The sequence below is a fragment of the Lagenorhynchus albirostris genome, chromosome 16, assembly GCF_949774975.1.
Source record: "Lagenorhynchus albirostris chromosome 16, mLagAlb1.1, whole genome shotgun sequence".
NCBI lineage: Eukaryota > Metazoa > Chordata > Mammalia > Artiodactyla > Delphinidae > Lagenorhynchus > Lagenorhynchus albirostris.
This window is the reverse complement of record NC_083110.1, coordinates 6,159,821-6,184,487: the sequence shown is the minus strand read 5'-3', so window position 1 is coordinate 6,184,487 and position 24,667 is coordinate 6,159,821. Positions and strand designations below refer to the sequence as shown.

At 39.8% G+C, this 24,667-nt stretch overlaps 2 protein-coding genes across 4 annotated transcripts in view; both read left to right on the top strand.

The window, feature by feature from the left end:
- Positions 1-6,590, top strand: part of ARID4B (AT-rich interaction domain 4B) — a 126,943-nt gene extending 120,353 nt beyond the window's left edge. The window contains exons 22-24 of the mRNA XM_060126875.1: positions 762-977; positions 1,965-2,111; positions 4,826-6,590. Of these exons, the coding sequence (XP_059982858.1) occupies positions 762-977; positions 1,965-2,111; positions 4,826-4,953 (491 nt within the window). The 3' untranslated portion in view covers positions 4,954-6,590. The remainder of the gene's footprint in view (positions 1-761; positions 978-1,964; positions 2,112-4,825) is intronic.
- Positions 6,591-9,761: 3,171 nt separating this feature from the next.
- RBM34 (RNA binding motif protein 34) lies at positions 9,762-22,972 on the top strand. 3 transcript variants are annotated; one of them, XM_060126878.1, is made up of 12 exons: positions 9,762-9,884; positions 9,995-10,169; positions 10,392-10,528; positions 13,418-13,646; positions 14,922-14,981; positions 18,146-18,189; positions 19,277-19,360; positions 19,511-19,574; positions 20,840-20,879; positions 21,107-21,225; positions 21,910-21,972; positions 22,631-22,771. In XM_060126878.1, exons 1-11 carry the CDS (start codon positions 9,832-9,834, stop codon positions 21,934-21,936), a joined length of 1,032 nt encoding a protein of 343 aa, XP_059982861.1. In that variant the 5' UTR covers positions 9,762-9,831; the 3' UTR covers positions 21,937-21,972; positions 22,631-22,771. The 3 variants fall into 3 exon arrangements, with proteins under 3 accessions (XP_059982861.1, XP_059982859.1, XP_059982860.1); XM_060126876.1 differs by lacking the exon at positions 21,910-21,972 and having other exon boundaries at positions 22,631-22,972; XM_060126877.1 differs by lacking the exons at positions 14,922-14,981; positions 21,910-21,972 and having other exon boundaries at positions 22,631-22,972.
- Positions 22,973-24,667: the final 1,695 nt, after the last annotated feature.

Sequence of the window (24,667 nt, the reverse complement as noted above, 5' to 3'; positions counted from 1 at the left end):
TCCAGACGCGCAGGCTCAGCGGCCATGGCTCACGGGCCCAGCCACTTCGCGGCATGCGGGATCTTCCCGGACCGGGACACGAACCCGCATCCCCTGCATTGGCAGGCGGACTCTCAACCACTGCGCCACCAGGGAAGCCCTGTATTTTTTAATAAATTACTGAATATATTTACCAGGGTAAAACTGATGGTTTATTTTAGTCAACAAGCTATGATGTAGGAGTTTCTTAAGGAATCATTGTATGTAACAAAGTTTAGAGTTTATTCCCAAAGAATTCTTTATTAAATATGATGATTGTGCATCACTGTTTGTGGCCAAAGGAGTAGGAAAGTGTGACATGTACACAATCTGTACACAGTTTAAATTATGAAAGTTAAGAGGTTTCCATTATGAGTCATTTTAAAAGATGCTGTATTCTACTTTATATATATTAACGTAATAGAGTTAAAAGCCATTTAAATAATTACTGTATATTTGATAGTCTACCAGGTGTAATGAAAGATTAGTTTGAGTGTTTTTTAAAAATATGTTATTGACAATTCAGGTAAGAAGAGTTTTTGGTTTTGTTTTCCTTAACTGAGATACTGCTGTGTTTATACTTAATGATTTTCCAGGTTTTTAGGCAGGGTCTGTAAAGCATGTTGTTCACTGTAGTAATAAATTCAAATGGTTAACTTTAAATTGTCCACTAAAATCTGTGACACTGTGTACTTTTCTATTTACTAACACTTTTCTTCTTCTTCTTTTTTTTTTTTTTTCAGCAAATAGTAGTGATAGTGAAGAACTTTCTGCTGGTGAAAGTGTAACTAAGGCTCAGCCCGTCAAATCTGTTTCCAGTGGAATGAAGGCTCATGGTACCAAATCTCCTGCTAGGACGCAGTCTCCAGGAAAATGTGGAAAGAATGGTGATAAGGATCCTGACCTCAAGGAACCTAGTAATCGATTACCCAAAGTTTACAAATGGAGTTTTCAGATGTGTAAGTGACATACATTAAATCAGCAGTTAAGCAGCAGAAACTGCATCCTAGTAATTCTTGATGCCAGTAATTCTGGAAAAGTGGCTGTAACCAGACTGAGAGACATAATAACCATTCACTGCAGTGTAGCTTATTTGGATCTTGATTTGAACAGAAAATTGCTGAAAGATAACTTGTAAGGCATTTGAGGCACACGTCAGCATTGATGAGGTATTTCTGCTGTGTCAGCAGTTTGCTGTAAAAGCCTGGTGTTGAGGTGGGGAGTGGATGGAGGCATAAGTGAGGCAAAGTCTGCCATGAATCACTGGTCACTGCAGCTGAGTGACGGGTGTGAAAAAGAGACTACCGCAGTTTCTCACACAGGGAAAGAGTCTTAGGGGACTGAAAGTTCTTTAGAGCGTGTGAAAGCTTTCCTCCAACATAAAAGTATTAGAAGAATCTAAAAAAGAACGAAAGGAGGGGACTCCTCTGGCGGTCCAGCGGTTGAGACCCCATGCTTCCCCTGCAGGGGGCGTGGGTTCCATCCCTGGCCGGGGAAGTTCCACACGCCATGCGCTGCGACCAAAAAAAGTTGATGGGACATGCATTAAGAGATAAACTTTAAGAAAAGAACAAAAAGCAGACGAAAGACAAAAATTTATCCGCAGTCCTAACATTCAAAAAAATATACAAAATAATGTTGTACTGTGGTGATACTGTACATGAATGTGGGATTTTTCTTTCTGGTAAATGTGGAATTTTTAACCTCTATGTTTAGGTCCTAAGATCTTTAATTCTACACACTCATTCATTCAAAAAATACCATGCACGTGTTAGTGCCGAGCATTGCTCTAGGCTAGGGGAAAAAAATCTTCGGCAAACAAATGTTTACAAGCCTAATTTTAGTTTATCTGTCTTCCTCATTCTACAGCCACACTATATGTTCTCTCTCTTATATATTAAAATTGTGTTCACAAATGCATATTAATGAAAGTTTTAAATTCACAGCGGACCTGGAGAATATGACAAGTGCTGAGCGTATCACAATTCTTCAAGAAAAACTGCAAGAAATCAGAAAACATTATCTGTCATTAAAATCTGAAGTAGCTTCCATTGATCGGAGGAGAAAGCGTTTAAAGAAGAAAGAGAGAGAAAGTAAGTGTTTTTACCTTACTTTACTTAAACATAAAGCAGTTTGCGACTGTGCAGTTGGGCTCACGTGAGTTGTGTTTGTGTATCTTCAGGCAGGCTCTTTAATCCCTCTGGCTTATTTTCCTCATCTATCAAGTGGGAAAATTTATCAAAAGAAACAGTTATCTCAAACCATAATATTCACTTTCACGGAGCTTACAGTCTGCTTTTCCGCCAAAACTAATATTTCAGACTGTGAAGAGACTAGGGCAATGTTAAGGCAGTGATTGGGTGGGTTGCATTAGATTGCCAATGGCTGGGACATTTTCTTTGAGACCCGAATGACCAGAGGAAGTGAGAGAAGTTAAAATCTGAGGGAAGGGTGTTGTCTTAGTTTTCTGGGGCTGCCGAAACAAAGCTCAGGTCTACCTCAGAGATGTTGCGGGTTCTTTTCTAGAATACCACAATAAAGCAAATATCACAATAAAATGAGTCACATGAATTTTTTGGCTTCCCAGTGCATATGAAAGTTATGATTACACTATACTGTAGTCTGTTAAGTGTGCAATAGCATCATGTCGAAGAAAAGAAACGATGTACGTATCTCAGTTAAAAATACTTTATTGTTAAAAATGCTAACCATGATCTGAGCCGTCATTGTGATCTTTTTGCTGGTGGAGGGTCCTGCCTCGATGTTGATGCTGCTGACTGATCCGGGTGGTGGTTGCTGAAGCCTGGGGTGGCCATGGCAGTTTCTTACAATAAGACAACAAGGAAGTTTGCTGCATCAAGTGACTCTTCCTTCCATAAACGATTTCTCTCCAATGCTGTTTGAAAGCATTTTACCCACAGTGGAACTTCTTTCCGGATTTGAGTCGGTGCTCTCACACCCTGCTGCTGCTCCATTAACTAAATTTATGTAATATTCGAAATCCTTTGTTGTCATTTCAACAGTCAAATAAGTTCACTGTCTTATATGGGCATGGTTCATGGCATCCCAAAGCAATTACGGTAGTAACATCAAAGATCTGTGCTCACAGATCACCATAACAAATATAACATAATAATAATGAAAAGGTTTGAAATACTGTGAGAATTACCAGAATGTGACACAGAGACACAAAGTGAACAAATACTGTTGGAAAAAATGCTGCAATAGACTTCTGGATTCAGGGTTGCCACAAACCTTCAATTTGTTAAAAAAACACAGTATCTTTGAAGGGCAATAAAGCAAAGCATACTACAACGAAGTAGCCTTTATCACAGGCACAGTTATCTTGGGAAACTCTTTGACTGTGTGTTTGGAGAACTAGCTACTTTTAGTTCTAAGAATAGGTCCCAAGGAAGAATATGTGGTCACAAAGAAGCTTGTTATGGTAATATTTATAATAGCAGATAGAAATCATTAACTTGTATTCTCCAGTAAAATATGGCATTGGTGAAAAATAAGTAGACGTTTAAATTTTTATTTATAATGCTCAAAGTATTCATTTGATGTCGGTAACAGCAAAAGACTAGGAATTATTTAGTTACAATTCATAAATATAGTGGAACACTATTCAGGTTTGAAAAGAAAAAGAGGTAAATCTATATATGTACTGATAAGGAATCATCTCCTCAGATTGTTAAGTGTAAAAACCAAGAGTCAGACTCTATACTGTGCTTCCACTTGGGTTTTTAAAAGCGAAGTTACTAGTGTTTTCATTTTAAATGTGCATATCATATCTCTAGATTCTACGAAAAAAATTCCTCTAAAACTGGGGTTGTAGACATTTTCTGTAGAGACAGATAGTAAATATTTTGGGCTTTGTGGGCATTGTAGTCTCTTTAGAACTACTTGACCTTATGAAATTTGCTGTAGGCAAGATGTAAAGAAATGGGCATAGCTGTGTTCCAATAAAATTTTCTTGACAAAAACAGGCAGGCCAGATTTGGCCCTGGGGCAATAATTTGCCAGTCCCTGTTGTGGAGTTTTAAAGATTGTGAAGCAGCTGGTAACAGTGGGGAGGGGAATTTGGAGGGTTAGGAGGGTCCTGGATGAGAGGGAGATTAGCTTTTCCACTTTAATATCCCAGCACTGAACGATTTCGTTTACTTTGTGCATGTATTCATTAAAAAATAAGTTTTCAAACACTGATTTATAGCAATGAGAGAATTTCTGTGAGGAAAATAACTAATGTGTCATTTGCTTTGTAAACCAAGTGGAGGAAAATGCAGTAGTTATGATGTGATGTGTGGTAGTAGTTATTTTTCCCAACTTTAAGAAGCAATTAGCTTTCCCTTCTCATCACCATTTAATTTTATAAGGAACTCCAGAAGCAGAAACATACAGGAATTGGGAGGGGGGGAAAGATGTGGGGATGGATTACAAATTTTTCCTGTTGGATTGGAAGATCTTTTTGACATTTGTTTCATTATTACGGAAGTCTACCTTTTGTTTTATTTCCATGTCTCTGTAGACTGAGAACACTGTTCATTTTCCTCTTTGATCCGCGCAAGAGCGGTCCCTGGTCTGTCCTTTGTCGTTGCTTCTCCTGTGGTTTGGCAGTGCCTTGTTACTTGAGATGCACTAGGTTTTCATTTCTTTACATAATGGTCTTGTAAGCATTGACTGCTCTCGCAGTAAGCTAAATGATTTTGGAGAACACAGCAGAATTTTAGTTTAGAGGACAAGTGCTTTACTTCCTTCTACTGTTGTATATGCGTGTTATTAAGCTGTTGGTTTCCCTTCGCCTTAGGTGCTGCTACATCCTCGTCATCGTCTTCACCTTCCTCCAGCTCCATAACGGCTGCTGTTATGTTAACATTAGCTGAACCATCAATGTCCAGCACGTCACAGAATGGAATGTCAGTTGAGTGCAGGTGACAGCAGGACTTGCTAAAGCACTTTGCACTTAATGGCTGTTGAGAGCCACGTCTTTTTTTATACTGCACAGTGGCACAAAAAATAAAAAATCAGACAAGCACTATTTTATATTTAAAAATTGTTTCTTGACAAGCTGACTTGGCACTTAAGTGCACTTTTTTTATGAAGAAAAAGTACAATGAACTGCTTTTCCTCAAGCAATAATTGTTTCCAACTTGTCTGGGAATTGTGTGTCTGGTAACTTGAAGGCCTTCCACTGTGGCAAATGGAGGCTTTTCACTGCCTGTAGAGACAATACAGTAAGCGTAGTCATTGGGCGGCCACAACATGTTAAGATAACTTACTGTATATGTATTCCCTTGTATTTTGTTAAAGCTGGAACATTTGATATTTTTCCATTTATTTATGAAAAAATATGAACCTATTTTCATTTGTACAAGCTAATTGTTTTTTAAAGCAAGTCACCTTAGGGTGGCTTTAATTGTATAACTCAAGCACATGTAATAAATTCAGAACCTGCAGTTAACAGGATATTAGACATCAATCCTGATAACCAAATATTAAAGATTCTCTTTAAAAAAGACTGAACATGTTTACAGGTTTGAATTAGGCTAAAAGGTCTTGCAGTGGCTTTTCATGCCCCTTCAAATTGGAATGGAACTACTGTACTTTGCCATTTTTCTATAAATCAGTATTTTTTTTTAATTTTGATATAATACATTGTGTGAAAAAAGAAAATGGCTAATAAACTGTATTAAATCTTAAACAATGTGTAAAGATTGTACTTAGCCAGTTCAAAGTGTATATTTATTCATAATGAATTATAACAGTTATATTTTTGTGTTTTCTTGTAAATGTTTCTTTTTCCTTAAATACAGATAATTCATTTGTATTGCTTATTTTATTATGAGCTACAACAAGAGGACTTCAGGAACAAGTAAACTTTATCGGTATGGTTCAAGGCTGTTGCTATGAACTGTCTCAAAAGGATGGCTGTTATTTTAAGTATAAATAGCTAATCGGGGTGGTAGGCCTATAAAAATTAAATGCCTTGTATAAAATCCAAAATGAACGCAAAATTGTTTTCACCTGTATTGACTTTACGTTGTATGGTTCCAATCTCTGTTCTGTTTGGCACTTGTATTTAATTCTACACCTTTGTAAGACGTTTGTATATTGCGGATGTGTTCATTCAAGCTATTTAATACCTGGCACTGTTAATACACAGTACTTTACTGTACAGACTGTTTTACTGTTTTAATTGTAGTTCTGTGTACTTTTTTTGGACGGGGCTGGCATGTTTTATTTGTTTTCTGGCAATACGACGTGAGAATTTCGAAGCGTTTTGTTGTAGATGCTAACGTGTCAGAATCCTTTACATTCAACTTTTCTAAGAAAAGCATTTTCAGTCTTGCAGTGTGTGCTTACAGTAACTAATTTTGTTGAAAATGGTTTCAAGTTATTCAGATTTGTACAGGACTGTAAAGATTTGTTGACAGCAAAACATTGAAGAAAAGCTTATAGAATAAAAGCTATAAAGTATATATTAGGATCTGCAAACAATGAAGAATTATGTAATATATTGTACAAATGTAAGCAAAGGCTCTGAAATAAAATGCCATAGTTTGTGAATCCTTGATTTTGTTTCTAAAAGATTAAGTAATTTTAGTTCATTTCTGTCTCTGATGCCTGACTGAAACATGTATCTCCAGCATGTATTATCAGAAAGGGTAAAATTGACGTCCAAAAAAGGGAATATTCTGCCTATAGGAATTAAAAGTCCATTAACCAGATTTATGTACAGGATTTGTTAAGCATTCTTATATCTTTGCATACTAGCTTGAGTCTGAAGATGAATACTTCTGACTTGGAGGTTTGTCTAAAGAAGAAAACCAAGATTTTTTTTCTTTAATGCTTGAAACCATTACTAGCGGCTTTTTTTTCCCCTTTTATTTCTTTTCTCTTTTTTAATTTTTATTTTTGGTCTTTTAATGTAATTGGACCTTTGTGGCTCTCTTACACTTTCAGTGCACTCTACCCCATTGCACTTCGGAATCATCTGGGTATTGTTAAAACACTCATCAATACTCCAGCCCCACCCTCAGTCATATTTAATTGGTCTGGGATGGTACCTGGATGCTGGTCTTTTTTTAAAGGTGGCCAGTGATTATAATACTCATCTGGGTTGAGAACCACTGCATCACTTCAAACCTTTAAAATCAATAATTAGGTTTTCTGCCCAATTTAATGAACTTCCCACCAAGAGAAAATTTTTTCTTTAAAACAAAAAGGAAACTTTTTTAAGGCCTAAAAAGCCCAAATGTGTATTTTTGATGCACCTTTGTGACGACCCTTTATTTTCACAGAAATCAGTTTAACGTTTAAAGGATGAGTTTTAAAATCTATAGAACAGTGCTTCTCAAAATGAGGTCCTAGAATACTGCTCCCTGGAAATGCTCTGGGAATTTATTACCAAACATATTTTGGAAATGCTATATATAGCACATCCCCTTCTTAGAGTTTCAGTGTTCGCATGTTAAAAACTTTAAGAAGTTTTTTTAAGGAAGTTTTTTCATTTAACTTACTGATTTTAGACTTACCTGATCATGAAACCCTTTTTTTCAAGGAACTCGCAATATCACCTGCTTGTTGGGTTACAGAAACGGTGCTCTAAAGGAGAGTGATTCCAAACTTTGTTGGAGTTGAGGTTTATACCCTTGGGCTTTTCTGCCTATTTCTCGCTTCCTCCCAGCTTCTCCGGAGAGTTTGAGAATTTCATGGCATTACTAGAATTTGACTTAAGTCTTTCCCTGGTCCCCTAAACAACATTTTATCAAACTAGTTTACAATCTCTGATAAAATTAAGATGGTACATTTTTTTACAGTGTTCTCCAAAACCTTTTTTTTTATTCCTACTGAAATAACCTGAGGGTGAGGTCTTGTTAATTTTAATAACCTGGGAAGGTTGGGGATGGTGGACCAGATTCCAGAAACCCCTAACATTTCTTACAAAATGTATTTGTATTTTTTTTAATGAAAAGAGCCCCAATAAGTTTAAGAAACTCTTCAAAGGGGTTAGTGATCTCTAAATGGTTGGAAAGCAGTTCTTAAGAACAGTGGGAATCATTTTTTAACTATCTCCAACCACAGTCTCTTTCATACTTATCACCTTTTCCTCTAGAAGTGTGTGCTGCCTTTCCTTCTTTGTGAGTACATTTCTTCACCTTTCGTCTAATTTTAACCTGCTATTTACGGATTTTTGTCTAACGTCATATGATGGGTTTTGTATGTATAAGATGTAAATCCCCCGGAGGAATAGTTTCATGGTTTAGTTGTGGAAGTAATAGATATATAAGAGATCATAAAATTAAGCACTAAATTGTATGGGCATTAGAGTTTAAAGAGGGCAGTGTATGAGCACGCAAGGAATATGATGACTGATGTGATGGTGACTTAGAGGAGATGGCAAACCTTAGCATTTAACTGAGATTCATCTGGAAATGGAATGTGTAGGTAGTCTAGAGTGGAGAAAGGCCAGATTCAATGACATTGCGGTGTTCCAGAGAGGAAGTGATTCTTGGAATATGCTAGGGAGAGTGAGGAAGGAATCTGATTGGAAGACATGCTGATAGAAAAATGAATAGAATGTCGTCATTGGATGGTATAGGATAGATGGAGATGCTAGAGTTGCAAATATGGACAGTTGAGTTTTTCTCATCTTTGTGTGATACCACATGCCAAAATAAGGGACTCAAATCAAAACCAGTGCCAAGCAGTTGAATATTGTTTTTCCATCACATTATCTGATGTGGACTGTAAAAAAGATCGCATATATTCCCAGTGACTTCTATTAAGCAGCTCTCCAAAATTAGCAAATCTGTTCCCATAGATTCAAAGTCAAGTTTGATTTTACCACCAAAACTACTGATTCAGTGATTTATCTAATGATAATCTAATATTTTTTATTGCTTAAATGTCAATTTACCACATATTTACTAGGTACGGTGAATGGGGATACAGAGCACAGGCTGAATAAGACAACCATTTACATTTAGAGAGACTGTTATATCTCTACTGTAAATAGCTGGGAAATTGTCCTAAGTGGGCTGGGCCTTGAAGGATGGGTGCAATTTTGCAGGTGAAAATGAGGGGTAAAGAGGGGGGCGATTGTGGGGGAAGGAATAACAAGAATAAGAAGGAATGACAAAAGGTGAAGGAATAAAGAGGTGGTGGAAAAAAGCGGACTTTGGGAAGGTAGGCCAAGAAGACAGCATAGTTTTGAGAGCCGAGAGCCCCTTTTCTTGGTAGAATAGAGCAGAGCAGCTTAGAGCTGTGGTCTCTATTTGTTTTTAACTTTATTTTAAAATAATGTCAAATTTCAGAAAAGTTGCAAGAGCAGTACAAAGGGAGTCCCATGTATCCTTCAACCGATTCACCAGTTGTTAATACCGTGTGACATACATCCCTGTAACTTAATTTCCCGACAAACCTCCCTCCTTCCTCTTCGACAACTCAGGGGTTTTCCTAAGTGTTTTCCCTTTGCTTGGACTGACACCCCAGTACCAGCCTGGCTGATTCTTATTCGTACTTAAGGCCTCAACTACCCTCGGAAGACTTCCCTCACAAGACTAGGTCTCAGACAGAGGTACAAACTGGTCCGGAAGCCTGGACCCGACTCCTTCGCCCGCTGTCTCCGCCCCCATGCCCGCCGTCTCCGCCCCCATGCCCGCCGTCTCCGCCCCCCCATCCGTCGTCTCCGCCCCCAGGGCGTCCGCAGAGACTCTCGGGGCGGAAGGGGCGTGGCTCCGAGAAAGGAGTGGCCGGGACCCGGAAGTGCGGGCTCACGTGCTCCCGCCCTCTCGGAGGCCTCGGATAAGAATGGCCCTGGAAGAGAAGAACAAACGGAAGAAAAAGAGGAGTGCGCGGGAGGGGTGAGTGGCGCGTGGCTCGTCTGCCTGGGCCGGAGTATGCGTTCGGGACCTCGGGGTGCTAGGGGTGGGGCGTGGCGTCGTGTCGCTGAGTCTCTGATGTCTGTGTCTAGAGAGAACCCGGAGGACGGCGCTTGTGGGAAGCTGGCAGGAGACTATGAGGTTGGACAAGTCGCCAGTAGTTTATTCAACGGCAAGCGGCCCTCCAGAGGCAGCACGGGTCGGCTGGCTTCCCTCTTCGGCTCTTTGGAGCCTCAGCTTCAACCCGTGTATGTGCCTGTTCCTGAAGTAAGTCACTGCGTTATACCCCGAATGGCCCATTAGAACAACTTTAGAAGCAAGCAACCTACCTTGCAGGGCATGCTTTCTAAAGTGGGGCAGATAAGGATCAATTTTAAGTAACCTTTCATTACTGGACACATCAGTGAGAGAGAAAAGATGCTACTTTAGAAAGACCACTAAATTGTTAAGAAGGATGAGGTCTGAAACGTAACTTCAAACTTTTAAAAGGAAACCACCAAAAAAAGGAAACGGGATGAGGAGGAAGAAAGTTCATCCCAAATCCAAAGACCGCTTTTGCAAGAACCTGCCAAAAAAATGAAACTGAAGAAAAAACTGTCTGATGCAGACCGAAAGTTGGCAAACAGGTTGGTAAAATTTCTCTCCTAGTTGATGGTAAAGAAATTAGATGGTAAAGAAATTGACATTCTTATACCAGCAATGTTCATCTTAATTTCTTTTCTCACTTCATAGTTATAATTTAAAAATTTTTATTATGGAAAGTCCCATACATTTTCAAAAGTTGAAAAGGATAAGGAACCCCAAGTACCCAGCATCAGCAGTTATTAATATTTGGCAAATCTTGTTTCATCTTTACCCTATTCATTTCCCCCTCATTATTTGGAAGCAAACCTAAGACTTAGGTTTCATCTATAAATATTTCAGCACGTATGGAAAAGATGAGTTTGCTTTTCTTAAACTTATTCAGTCAGAGATCAAATTTCCCCCATTAGTTTAATTTTTTTAAAAAAAGTTTATTTGAATTGCGATCCATATAGCAGTACCATTATAGGTTCCTCATTAACTTTCCTCAGCCTGTCAGGCCACTCTCTTCATGCCCTTTATCTCTCTGTTTTCTCTTGGCAGGTGATCTTGTTACCTAATCTGATAATTTTTTGGTGGGGGGGGGCTGCCCCAGGGAGCTTGCGGGATCTTAGTTCTCTGACCAGGGATTGAACCTGGGCCCCCAGCAGTGAAAGCCTGAAATCCTAACCACTGGACCGCCAGGGAATTCCTCTGAGAGTTATTTTTTTTAATTGCTAACAGTTGTGAGCTACTACTTCTGGTTCTCCTACTGCTTGTAACTGTGCACATCTTTAATTTCTTCCCCTTTCAGAGAAGGGTGTCTTCCTCCTTGTCCAAGATTAATTCAGTCACCTGTGCTGTTTATATATAGCACATACCTCTTCTGCCTCCTTAGGGTTTATGTCATCAGATATCTGTATCTTTGATCTGTCCTTTCAAGATTCTCATCTTAAAAAAAGACATCCAGCAAAACCCCTTCTGCAGTCATGTGTCCCTGTTTGCTCCATCCCCTCAAACCTTCCCTTCATTGCCAAGCTTTTAGAAAAAGATGTTTATACTTGCGCTCTCTTCCTTTTCTTGATCTGTTTTCTTTTCCATGAACTTGCACTCTGGTTGTTTGTTTGTTGTGTTCGTTTTTATGTGATATGACCATACTTCTGAAACAGTGCTCAGGGAAGCCATCCTGACCTAGGTAGGTGCCATATTTAGTAGGCAGTACAGCCTTTGTCTGAGTCCTTGCTTTTACATGTCACGTGGTTGCTTTCCTTCTCGAAGCTGTTGGAGTCTTTGATAGCAGTCTCTTCCTCCTCTTGTCTTTCTGCTCCTTCTCAGTGGTATTGTGGGCACTTTCCCTCTGACTGTTCCTTAAATGTTGATTTCCCTCGGGATTCTGTTCTTGGTCATCTTCTCATGACTTTTTTCACACCCTTCATTCTGGGCAATCTCCCGGTCCTCGTGGCTCCACAATTCTCATCGCTCTTTCTTCATCTATAAACCTGTATATCTGTTTGTCTACTGGCATCTCTAGCTCTATATTCATATACACCTCAAATTCAGGATGCTTCAAACCGAGCATATTATCCTCATCAAACCTGTTCCTCTGCATGAGTGGTACCATCAGCCTTCCTGTTGCCCGAGCCTGTGACTTGGGAGTCAACTTAGACTCTTTCTTTTCCCTGCGTATCTAATCATTTACCAAGTCCTAATGATGCTGTCTTTTAATTATCTCTTTTAATCTGCTTCCCCTTTCCACCTTCTCCCTTGCCCTGGTGGGTCTGTTGTCTTCTGAGATGCCTGCAGTTGTAACTGTCTCCTTACTGGTCTCCCTTATCCAGCCTTGTCCCTTTCATAATTGTCTTCTGCTCTGCTGCCCAAATGATCTCTTTTAGGCACTTTCAAAGTCTTCAGGGGTTCCCCATCCTCTGTGGGATAAAAGTCTAAGCACTTTTGCATAACAGGCATGGTCCTCCTTGACATACTGTCTCATTTCCTTTCACTCCTACTAGGTATTTTATATACCATAGTGAACAAAAAACTAGATATTGACCCTCTCCTTACTGGAGCTTGTGGTCTAGTGGAGGGATGAAACGGTCAACATTTACTGAGGACTGACCATGTGCTATACACTGCCTTTCCTCCTCTGAGAGCCTTTTCTTTTTTCTTTCTTCTTTCTTGTTTCTTTTATGTTTCTACACCATGTATTATACCCATTAACCATTTTATGGTGAACCTTGCCTATTGCTCCAGAGACTGGACTACTGAAAGGCCTCTAATAGTCTCTTTTATCTTTGTATCCCCAGAGGCTAGAACTGAGTAGTAAATATTTATTGAATGAATGAATGAATGAGTTTTATGACTCCTACTACCCATTCTCTCTCCTCACTCCTAAGTTCCTGTTCCATTTCTCTTTTTGGACCATTTCCATTTTCTCTTTACCCAAGTGCACCAGTACTTCACAATATTGGGGGAATTTGCTTTTGACAAGCAGTCCTTGAAATACTGCAGTAGGAAATCTGATTTCTCCTCTTCGCCAGATTGCTTTTACAAAGCTAAGTACTTTGCCGGCATATTAACCTTCATAGACCCCCTGGGAGTGCTGCAGTAACCCTGGAATTCTAGAGCAGAGAATGGAATTAGGCATTGGTAGAGTGTCAACTAAATCCCCAAAGCTTTACGTGAGCCAGCTTCTGTTTACGTGAACTTTTGTTGCTCTGTTTATTACCTGGCAGTTTTAACCGATCTTCAGAAATTGACCTTAACTTTTTCTAACTCTTGAGTTTCCTAAAGATACCTGTCACTTTTTGATAATGCTGTTTAAATGTAGATGTATTTGTGAATGGTTAAGTTGATATATAGGAGGACCAGAAGTAGATGGGAAATTTTTCTAATCAATGTGCTTTGTCAAATACGAGACCTGACTTCTATGAATTTTTTTTTTTTGACTTAAAAAGAGAAAATGCTTTAGCAATTGCTGATTTAGAAGAAGAAATTCACCAGAAACAAGGGAAGAAAAGGAAAAATTCTCAATCTGGTGTTAAAATTGCCGATAAAGAAGTACTTGATGATGTAGATCACACAGCTGTAAATCAAAGAAAGAAAATTCAAACCAACCAAGAAGAGAGATTAAAGAATGAGAGAACTGTGTTTGTTGGGAATTTGCCTGTCACCTGTAATAAGAAGGTGAGTGTGTAGTCTGTATATTGTTAACATGCAGAGAAATTAATAATTCGTGATTTTGTTTACTGTCACTTTATTAAATAAATCATTAATATATAACTTCATTATAAATGACTACATATATCATTCTATAGATTGATTCCAGTATCCACCTGCTCCTTTCCATTCCCGAAGTCACTGCCCTAATTCAGGCTTTTGCAAGTCTTGTCTGAAATATTGCAGTGGTCTCCTATCTGGTTTTTTCCTCCAGCTCTATCTTCTCTTATATGCCACTAGAACGGAAGCGCCATATGTGCAGGGATGTTTATCTCTTTTCTTCACTGCTCTGTCCCTTAGCACTTGAAACAGTGCCTGGTGTGTAGTAGAGGCTTGTTGAATATTTGTCGTGTAAATGAATGCATACATCCTAAGTTTCTTCCGTTATGTGGGGTTCACTAAACCAAGACGTGCCCTTTACTTTCTGTGTGTTTATGTGATAGTCACCCTGGTGGCAATCCCTTCGGTTAAAATCCTGCTTATCTTTTGAAGAACAATTTCAATTCCACTTTCTTAAAAACAAAACAGTACTAGAAAGTTACTTCCTGGTTTTTCCCTTTCCCCCTTGCCCTTTTGTCCCCTAGCATTTGATGTGTGATTATTTTGTAGAACGTAACCCATTTGACTTTCTAGGGTAGTTTTGGTTACTTACCTTCCTCAGGGGAAGGGAGTGTTTGTGGTGCTTTACACATTTAATAAGTTATTTTTGGATTAAAATTGCTTATAGAAATTATTGTGCAAGCTGTAAAACATATACCTTCTTCACATCCGGAGCCAGTCATAAGAATAATGTATAAAATTCATCCTAAGACTTTTCTTCAATCTGATGGTCTTAATTCCAGACAGTTGGGGAATTTCCCATGGTGACATAAAGGATCCTTAAAATCCATTTCTGGTTTAAATAAGCCAGTGTGAAAAGATGAGAGAATTTATGGAATATATAATCTTAGTTTACCTGTAGTAAAGATTATAAAAGATTGAAAGAAAAAATGTTGTGTGCCTTATAGATACTAACATGAACTTGAATTGTGTTTTCTTTTTATATAAGTTTCAGTAAAAGTTTTTTGTCTTCTAACTGAATAGTTACCTACTTTTCCTGAAATATTCTGAAAACATGGCAGGAAAAGATTATCAGACTGTTTTACTTAATTCCTTTTTGTGGTATTTATTTGATGTTCTGAAAGTGGACTGAAATATATATATATATGTGTGTGTATATATATATGTTTTTTTTTATTTTAGAAGCTGAAGTCATTTTTTAAAGAGTACGGACAGATAGAATCTGTACGATTTCGTTCTCTGGTATGTGTTCCGCCCCCTTAAAATTGCATAATCTTAAAATGTTTTGCATTTAAATCCAACTTATTCATATGTCGGTTTTAGTGAGTTGGAGGAGCCCTTGACTTTAACCTTTAGAACCGACAGGCTCAAATCTAGCCCCAAAGAAGAATCCCACTAGTATCGATTGCTGACTCTTGGACTTTGTTAGCTAATTTAATGAATTCAAATATAAAATGCTGTCCTTACTAAGTGTACTTTGGAGGGTGGATGGGTGACATTTGTTTGTGTGTTAATTGAGTAGGTGGAAACGTTCACACCTGTTGAGTAGCATTTCTGGAATCATAGGTGTTCATATGAGGGGTTTGCATGACGCTGCAGAGCAGTACTTATGGTCTGACATAGAAAGATAAAGTATGTTTTAATCAATTTAATGTTAAAACTTTATGGAAATAAATGGTATCTGATTTCACCAGCTGAGCACTCTGTAGACCAGTTATAGCCATGTTCCTTGGAGCATGAATAAGCATCACCCATATGTTTTTTAATGTAATTAATATGTATTAGTATAGTGTAGGAGATGTTTGTTCCTTGTTTCCAACTGCGTTTTCTCAACGTGATTGTCTAAAATGGGGTTTCTCAGCCTTGATACTATTGACTTTTGCTGCTGGTTAGCTCTTAGTTGTTGGAGGCTGCCCTGTGCGATGCAGGACCCCTGGCCTCCACCTGCTAGGTGCTGGTAGCATCCTCCCCACCCCAGTTGTAACAGCCAAATATATTCCCAGACATTGCCAGATGTCCCCAGTGGGCAAAACCGCCCACTTCTCTGAAAGGAGACATTTCCCAAGGTTTTGGTGCAGTCTCCATAATTCCTGTCATGGTGTTTGTTCCTCACGCTTATCATGTGCGTATTTTGTCTGCCCTTCTGAGTCCTGTTTCCTCATATCAGATCCTTGCCTGACACATCCACTTGGGTGTCCTGCCCGTTTTCAGCGCGTCTGTGCTTTACCTCCGTCAGTCCCCCACCCCAGCCTATGCCACTTGCTGTTTTTCAGCTGTGGTTTCTTCCCAAGAGGAGTTCTTTCTTTCTTTTTCCATTGTTCCACCTTAGTGTTCACAGCTCTTGCAAGAAGAGTTGCAGAGGCCTTTTACGGGTCCTGCTTTCGGTCTGCCTCAGATGCATGCATCGCACCACCGTCAGCTTAATCTTCCTAAAGTACTTCCTCCTGGACCTCCTGCCCAGAATTCCTCCCCTCCACCTCCCCTCCCGTGAATATTATACACACCACCACCCCTGCCTTGGCCTGGGGTTCCCTTTGGGGGGCGTGCCCTGATTCTTCCTTGTCCCTGGATTACTGGTAAGTCAGGTGACCCTGCTGTGCGCCCTGCAGCACCCTGTGCTTCACTATAGTCCTTATGACACCGGTCTGTCATTGTTAGAGCTCCTGTCCCACCAGACTGTGAGCTGTGACTACAAACACCCTGTTTGTGTGGCTCCTCCTTGGGTCACTAGCACCTGCACCTGGTGCACATCAAATATGTATGGCGTTCCCTAAAAGCTTTTCATTTTTCTCACTGTCAGTGTCCTTGGTTCTTTGCCTGACAGCCTGCACAGGGTGGCCCTGGGGCCCTGCGTTCTTCTACATGGGACTGTCCTGCAACCCGGGAGCTGCCCTCGTTGCCAATCATGTGCTTGGGCTTTCCCACCCTTGTCCTTTTGCTCAGTTCATTTTTTTCTTTTTTTAATTCATGTCAGATTGGTATATAACATTATGTTAGTTTCAGGTGTTCAACATAACAGTTCAGTCTTTGTTTACCATGCAGTTGACCCCCTTCACCCATTTCACTCACTTTCAACCCCTTTCTCCTCTGGTAACCGCCAGTCTGTTCTCCGTATCTCTGAGTTTTGTTTTGTTTGTTTTAGGCAGCGCTGCTTGCGGGATCTTAGTTCCCCAACCAGGGATTGAACCCAGGCCCTCGGCGGTGAGAGCTCAGAGTCCTAACCACTGGACCGCCAGGGAATTCCCTGTTGTGTTTTTTTGATTGCACATATAAGTGATATCATACAGCATCTGTCGTTGACTTAGTTCACTTAGCATAATACCCTCAGCATCTATCCATGTTGTCTCAAATGGCAAGATTTCCTTCTTTTTTATGGCTGAGTAGTATTTCACTGTATATATATTCTTTTTGTACTTTATTGCCTTATATTTATTCATTCGTATCTTTAATAACAGAACACAGGTCCTTGAGAGCTCCTAGAAGGCATCCAATAGATGTGTTTTGATGACCAGCATTCCCATGTCAGTTATTCACGTGGGCATTTCTCATGTGTCATACTGTTTTCCCGTCTACATTTTGAGAGTTTGACCATATGTTAGTTTGAGCAGAACAGACTGAGAAGAAATAGTTCAAGTTTCTTAGTTTTACTATATAAACTATTGAGACTAAAAGAAAAAACTCTTCCAGAGATTTATAGTAACTGCCCTAAATGGGGTTGGCATTTATAGACACCCCTGGACTTGTGAACTTGCAGTCTGTATCCTTTTACCTTTGTGTTCTCTGTACCTGGTGGTATTTGGCACACATTGCTGACAGTCACAGTTGCTGACTTGAATTTCCACCTCTCTGTAAAGTTTTCCCTACCTGCCCCCTTCACTCTTAGGTATGACCCTTATATGACTGACAGTAACATGACTCTGAATATAAAGGAGATTCCCTTATTTGTCCAATTACAGATACTGAAGTAGTATCTTCTTATATTATTTATCAAATGATATATTTAAAATCATATAGCATATACAGTATTAATTTAGAAGTGTCCCTTTTTTCCATGCTGATTTTATAAAACGATTTTCCTTAACACTCTTCACGTGTGTCTTCAACATCATTGCCCCCTCATGACCAGAGATCCCTTCAAGTCATTTGTAACTTCCGCCTGGTTTGAGGGTCACTGCCTGTGAAATCTGAATGTGGCACTATCATTGGAAATGTTTGTCCTCAGCCACCAGGTCCTGTTCATACAACACTAGGACAGTTGTTTCTGATTCATTATTTCCTTAGAATGTTTTTAATCACATCATATCAGACTTAGATATTTAGAATTCAATTAATTAAAATATAATTATTTTGAAATAATATTTTAAACAATGATTTTTCTTTAATACTTTTTTTTTTTCTCTTAAAAGATTCCAGCAGAGGGAATTTTGTCCAAAAAGTTGGCAGCAATAAAGTAAGTTTATAATTAGAGAAAGGGAGTAGTCATAAATTCTCTTCCATTTTGGTTAAAATAGAGATCATTTCTTAACCTCATAGATGTTTGTATTTGGATAAAACATCATGTTTTATTGTTTTCTTATGTCTGTAATAACATATAAATTTGTCAGATGTTCGTCTTCAAGCCTCAACATAAATTGTAGAGTCAAGGATAAGAATTGCAAAATAACTTACAATGTGTCATGAGAAATGAGAAATTTCAAGGACGTTTAATCAGGCATAGTGTTTGAAGAGAATAAGAAAGTTTTGCACCTAAAAATTCTATTGTAAATCATAAGTATCATATTTCATCAATTCTAAGGTGACATTTCCCATACCTTAACATTTTTAAAATCAAAATGCATCTTAAAATCAGAGGGGCCTCATGGTTGCTATTGGCTGGCCAGGTTTTTCCAGGGAAATTCTATAGGTCACACTATAAGATGGAGAGATAAATGGGGAATCCTACAGTTTAAACAGGAGTCAGAAGACTTTTCAAGTTGAAAACTGGACAAGACCAAAGTATGTCTAGGAGTAGACACTTGGGTGATAAAACCACATAGACACACAGGGAAGTGGTTCCTATAATAATTCCCTAAGCTGTACATGTCTGTGTAGTTTTTATTTTACAGTAAAAAGGAAAAAGCACGTTGTCTTTCCCATCTGTGTGTGCCTTAGATACAGAGCTGCAGCTAAGGTGATGCTGGGTTAGCCAAAAAGTTCATTCGAGTTTTCCCGTAAGGTGTCACTCGGACGAACTGTGTGGCCAGCCCAGTAGTTGTAGTGTGGTGGGTTGCCCGGGGGCGCTTGCTGGTCTCTCACAGTGATGACTAGTAAGGAGGCCTGAGTCACGTGTATCAGCCCATATCTGTGTAAGTTGTGTGTTATTTTTTTGAGTTATTACTAAATATTTATTAAAAGAGATGAAACTCCCCCCCCAGAAATTCTTGTCATATGTGTTGAGAGTGGAAAACAAGCTATATTTATTTCAGTGACTTTGAGATTAACAAATTTTACATTGTCTTTTTTTCTTTTGTTTTTTTTTTTTTTTTTTTTTGGTGTAGACGTAAAATTCATCCTGATCAGAAAAATATTAACGCTTATGTTGTGTTTAAGGACGAGAGTGCTGCTACAAAAGCACTGGAAAGGTAATTTCATCTCTTTGAGGTTTGGACAGAATTATTGTAATTTAAGTGTATATGAGTCCATGCTTTATTCTTTGGTTTCACTTCAGAGCAAATATCCCAGTAACTCAGCACTTGTTTTTAACAACAATTTTCCCTTCGTATTTATACCAGAAATGGGGCCCAAATTGCAGATGGATTTCGTGTTAGAGTGGATCTTGCATCTGAGACCTCATCTGTGAGTAGTTCTTCTGAGCTTGTGCTGGGAGAGCAGTGGGGTCAGCAGGGAGCATGCGGGAAGCACAGAGGAGACAGCCTTTGCCCTCTGTGGTCTCAGCTAATGCCCTCTAAGTCAGCATCAGCTTCAAGAAAGTGGTTCCCACCCATACGTTAGATCCAGTAGTCCTAAAGAGAGAGGCCAGAAGTTACGTTAGAGAGCATCGGGGCCAGCACCTTATTTTATAGACTGAGGTCTAAAGTTAAATCAGTCATTAAACAGTTTTTGAGTCCGTCCTCTGTGTCAGGCATTCAGTGCTGAGATACAGACTCAGTTCTCTAGGAGTTCACAGGATAAAGGTAAAGATGAGCAGACGATTTTATGATAAATACTGTCATAAATGCCCAGGATGCTTTGTCAGCTCAGGAATGGAGCACTTGATTTGGGGGGTTGCCAGCAAGAAGGGACAAAGGAGGGTTTCCAGGAGAACAGGTGTTCTATCAGTCTTGCAAGACGAGTCTGTTATCCAGGCAAAAAAATTTTGAACAGTATGAATGGTGGGGACCAAAACCTAATTTGCTGAGGGAATGGCAGAGCCTGATGCAGTTAGTAGTGGCTGGCGTGTGAGGAGGGGCGGGATAAGAGTAGCTGTTGGAGAAATAGGTGGAGGCCAATCATGAAGACCCTGGCCTAACATGGGGAGGAGTCTGGGTTTTGTCCAAAGCTGTTCCTCAAGGTCTCTTGAAACGGATGAAGCGTGAGTTGCAAGAACTCACCGCAGAAACAGAGTGCGTTACGGTCGGCGTCAGGGTGACTAGTTGAGAAATGACAGAGGCCTGGCTGACAGCCCTGGCTTTGATTGTGGACCTGGCACGGGGTCCGCAAACTGGCTTGAGGGCCCAATCTGTTTGCGGCCCGTTTCTGTTAATAAAGTTTTACTGTCACCCAACCAGGCAGGTAGGTACAGCAGAGACCACGTGGCCCACAAAGCCTAAAATATTTGCTTTCTGGCCCTTTCCAGAAAAAGTTTGCCCACCCCCAATAGAGCAGGCGTTCCTTGAGCACTGCCGTGGGTCAGTGCCGGCTGTGAACAGAAGCACTCCCCGCTCTGGGGCTCGCGCTCCAGCGGGGAAGGCGGAGGAAAGGGCCTCAAACGGGCCCGGAGGGCGGGGAAGTCAGGAGATGGAGCCCCGTCAGGTGTGTGGGGTGAGGACAAGGGTGGACTTCAGGGTGACTTCTGTTTTCTGCTCCATGAATGATTTTTATTAACCCTCTTTGTGTTTCAGAGGGACAAGAGATCTGTATTTGTGGGGAATCTCCCATACAGTAAGTTTGTTTAAACAAATAAAGTACCTGTTTATCACTGAAGTAATGCAAATAACATCTGAGTTGGTAACATAATGTTTCGCTTTAAGACTACCTTTAAGAAGCGCGGGGTGTAACTTGACTGGTTACCTTGAGGCTGTGCTTACCCTTGGTGTATTATGAAACATCTCCAGCTTCCTAAGGCGATTCCAAGCCCTCACTTCCACTGGGGTTGAATCTGTTTTTAGAAGCTGAAGAATCTGCGGTTGAGAAACACTTTCTGGACTGTGGGAACACTGTGGCTGTAAGGATCGTGCGGGATCAAGTTACAGGAGCCAGCAGAGGCTTTGGCTACGTGCTCTTTGAGGTAGGGAGGCTGATGTATCCTCACGGTCCTTGAAGTGTGCCTGGAGAGGCTGTCACTGCTGCCCCATCCTTCAGACGTAACTCTCACTGTCATCCTCAAAATTCCACCTTAAGAAAACTACATTCATAACCCACCACAGTATAATAGACTCCTGTTCGTATAATTGCATCCAACCAGGAGATGTTCTAGTTATTTCTCCACATTAATGTTGTTAAATAATGTTTTAGATACTGGATACTAAAGGTATTAAATCTCTGAATCTCCACCTTCTGTAAAATGGAGAGAAGAACTGATCGTTCACTCAGGTAGAAGAGAACGTTAGTCTCTGTACAAAATTGGTTATATTTAGTTCACTAAATATTAGCCAGTGTCTCATGCCTAAAATTATTAGAATACACGTGTGGCCTTCCCTTCACAACAGCCCATCCATGTACTTCCTTTTTTTATCTGCGCCGCCTTTTTTATGGTCAAACTTAATATTTGTGAACATAAGATTCTGCAAGCTGCTTTATGTTGTTTTCTGTCGTGTAAGTATGTTCCACTGAGCGTGTATACTGTCTTCCCTAGTGTGTGCCAAATGTTGCATGTTTGCAGTGTTCTCTCTTTTTCTCTGTAATAATGAGATCAGAGTGGTTATGTTTTTTCCTTCAAATGTTTGCCTCCATTTTTGGATTACTTCTTTAGGAAAGCTCCCCAATGGGTTACCACTAACCAGGTCAAGACATCTGACCATCTTTAAGGCTCTTAGTACGTATGACCAGCGGCTTTGAAGAAACGTGGTCACAGCCTGCCATCATGACTGTGATGTAGTTATCTCACTGTTTCTCTGCTCTGTCTTCTGACTATTGATAAGTTTGTAAAGTCCTTTAACAGACATGTCACGAATATTCAGGGTGGTTAGCATTTAGTGGCTCTCTATTGGAATAAAAGAATAATAGAATTTTGGGCCTAAAGGGAACCCTACAAGGCATCTAGTCTGACTGATCCATCTCAAGGACTGTAATAGAGAGTCCTCTGCTCTCAAATCAACTAATACAGCAGGGCTTTTTCAGGAAGAGCCTTGTGAAGAGGAGGCTTATTGGTTTAAAAGACACTATAGGACTGACCTTGTTAATTGAATTTACATTGAGAAAAATGAAGCCTCTTGGATTGTGACTTACCTGATTATTTGACAGGGCAGCTTGAGTGCTTCCTGGGGAGAAACTCATGAGAGGGAGCATGATTAAAACTACAAGAACAGCTGCTTGTAGTTCAGTACTTTGGATTGGACTTCTTGGCTGTGGAAATGAGAGGGGTTTCTATATGCAAGCTTGAAAGTTGTTCTAATCCAGAAAAGTCACCATTTTACTTGTTTCTTTGCACATGAGTTTCTGGTGAAAATTTAATATTTTGATTTTTATTGCAGAATACAGATGCTGTTCATCTTGCTCTGAAATTAAATAACTCTGAACTGATGGGAAGAAAACTCAGAGTCATGCGTTCTGTCCATAAAGAAAAATTAAAACAAAATTCAAATCCTAGTTTGAAGAATGTCAGTAAACCTAAGCAGGGACCTAATTTTTCTTCAAAAAATGCACAACATTCTAAACCTTTGTTTATCGGAGAAAAAGCTGTTCTCATGAAGAAGAGAAAGAAAGGACAGAAGAAAAGTGGACGAACTAAGAAACAGAAAAAACAGAAGTAGCTATCCGAAGCCTTTTCTTTGTTTTCCCCACTGACTTCTGGTAATAAAATTGTGGTAAATCCATGTATTGAATTTCAGGATTTTTTTTACATATTGTGAAACATGGACACTTTTTCAGTTATTCACATTGCAATAGTACCTTTGAATCATTTGTTTCAAGGTGTAGGCAGATCAGTCACCATGTTAATACTGCTGATGGTATGAGAGATGATTTTAGATGTAGGGTGAACATTTAGAATTTTAGTGGTTATGTATTATTTTACCATATGTTGGAAATAATTAACACTTCAGAGAGTTATTTTAAGAATTACTTGGGATGAGACTAAATTTAAAAGTGAGTAAATTTAAAGAAAGTGAAGTAACCTTAATACTGATTGTATCTAGACAAAGTAAATAATTAAAGTGGGAATACTGATTGATCTAAGGTCAAATCATAATCCCTAAGAAGTAAAGTTTTGAGGTTTGGTATATAATAGCCACTCATTTTTCTTTCTTCCTCTTGCACTTAGGATAAGTGGAGTTCTGGGTTTTAATTTTATTTCATCAACCTAATAACTAACCAACAGGGATTCTGTATCAACTGTTGCTCTGATTTTTTATTCTTAATTGGTGATTAGACTGGTTATTAAAGTTCTTGGTAAATTGGCTATAAAGCAGATTTTTACTTTTATTTTTAATTTGAAAAATATTCTCCCAGGAAAACTTGTGATTCTTCTTTTTTTAATATAAATTTATTTATTTTTATTTATTAATTTTGGCTGCATTGGGTCTTCATTGCTGTGCACGGGATTTCTCTAGTTGCGGCGAGCAGGGGCTACTCTTGTGATGTGCGGGCTTCTCACTGCGGTGGCTTCTCTTGTTGCGGAGCACGGTCTCTAGGCGTGCAGGCTTCAGTAGTTGTGGCTTGCAGGCTCTAGAGCACAGGCTCAGTAGTTACGGCACACGGGCTTCAGTAGTTGTGGCTGGTGGGCTCTAGAGCGCACCCAAAACTTGTGATTCTTAACATCACTCAGTAGAATGAAACAATATTTTTAAAAAATCGTGTTTAGGGCTTCCCTGGTGGCACAGTGGTTGAGAGTCCGCCTGCCGATGCAGGGGACGTGGGTTCGTGCCCTGGTCCGGGAAGATCCCACATGCCGCGGAGCGGCTGGGCCCGTGAGCCACGGCCGCTGAACCTGCGCGTCCGGAGCCCATGCTCCGCAACGGGAGAGGCCACAACAGTGAGAGGCCCGCGTACCGCAAAAAAAAAAAATCGTGTTTAAAGGAAACATTTGCTGAAAAAGTATGGTAATGAAGTCACAAGGTATAAAGTTCAACAAAGAGAAGGAATACCCCTCCATTTCCTTGGGACTTAACCTCGTGGTATATAGCCGGTGCCCCCTCCCACAAACCTTGCTGAGCTGGGCCTGTATCCAGGAGGGAGCAGTGGCGGTAAACCAGGGGCCTGATCTGAGGTAGGCAGATCTGTTACACACGCATCTTATTACTTAAGTAAGAGAACTGGGGGACACTGAGTTATTGGTGATTATTTTGAAAATCCTGTCTTTTGGGCGTAGCACAGGGAAAACCTAATGGATCTTTAATATGTAGCTCTGTGGAAAGCAGAAAGAGCTCCATTTTCCTGTATCCAAGGACTGGATATTTTATGCTTAGTATCTTCTATGGTGCTTAGAATCTTGTTTTTCATAAGTAGGGTTCAGTAAATACTTGTCACTTGATAGCTCTTGAACGTTTTTTCATATATTTCCAGTTAAATTT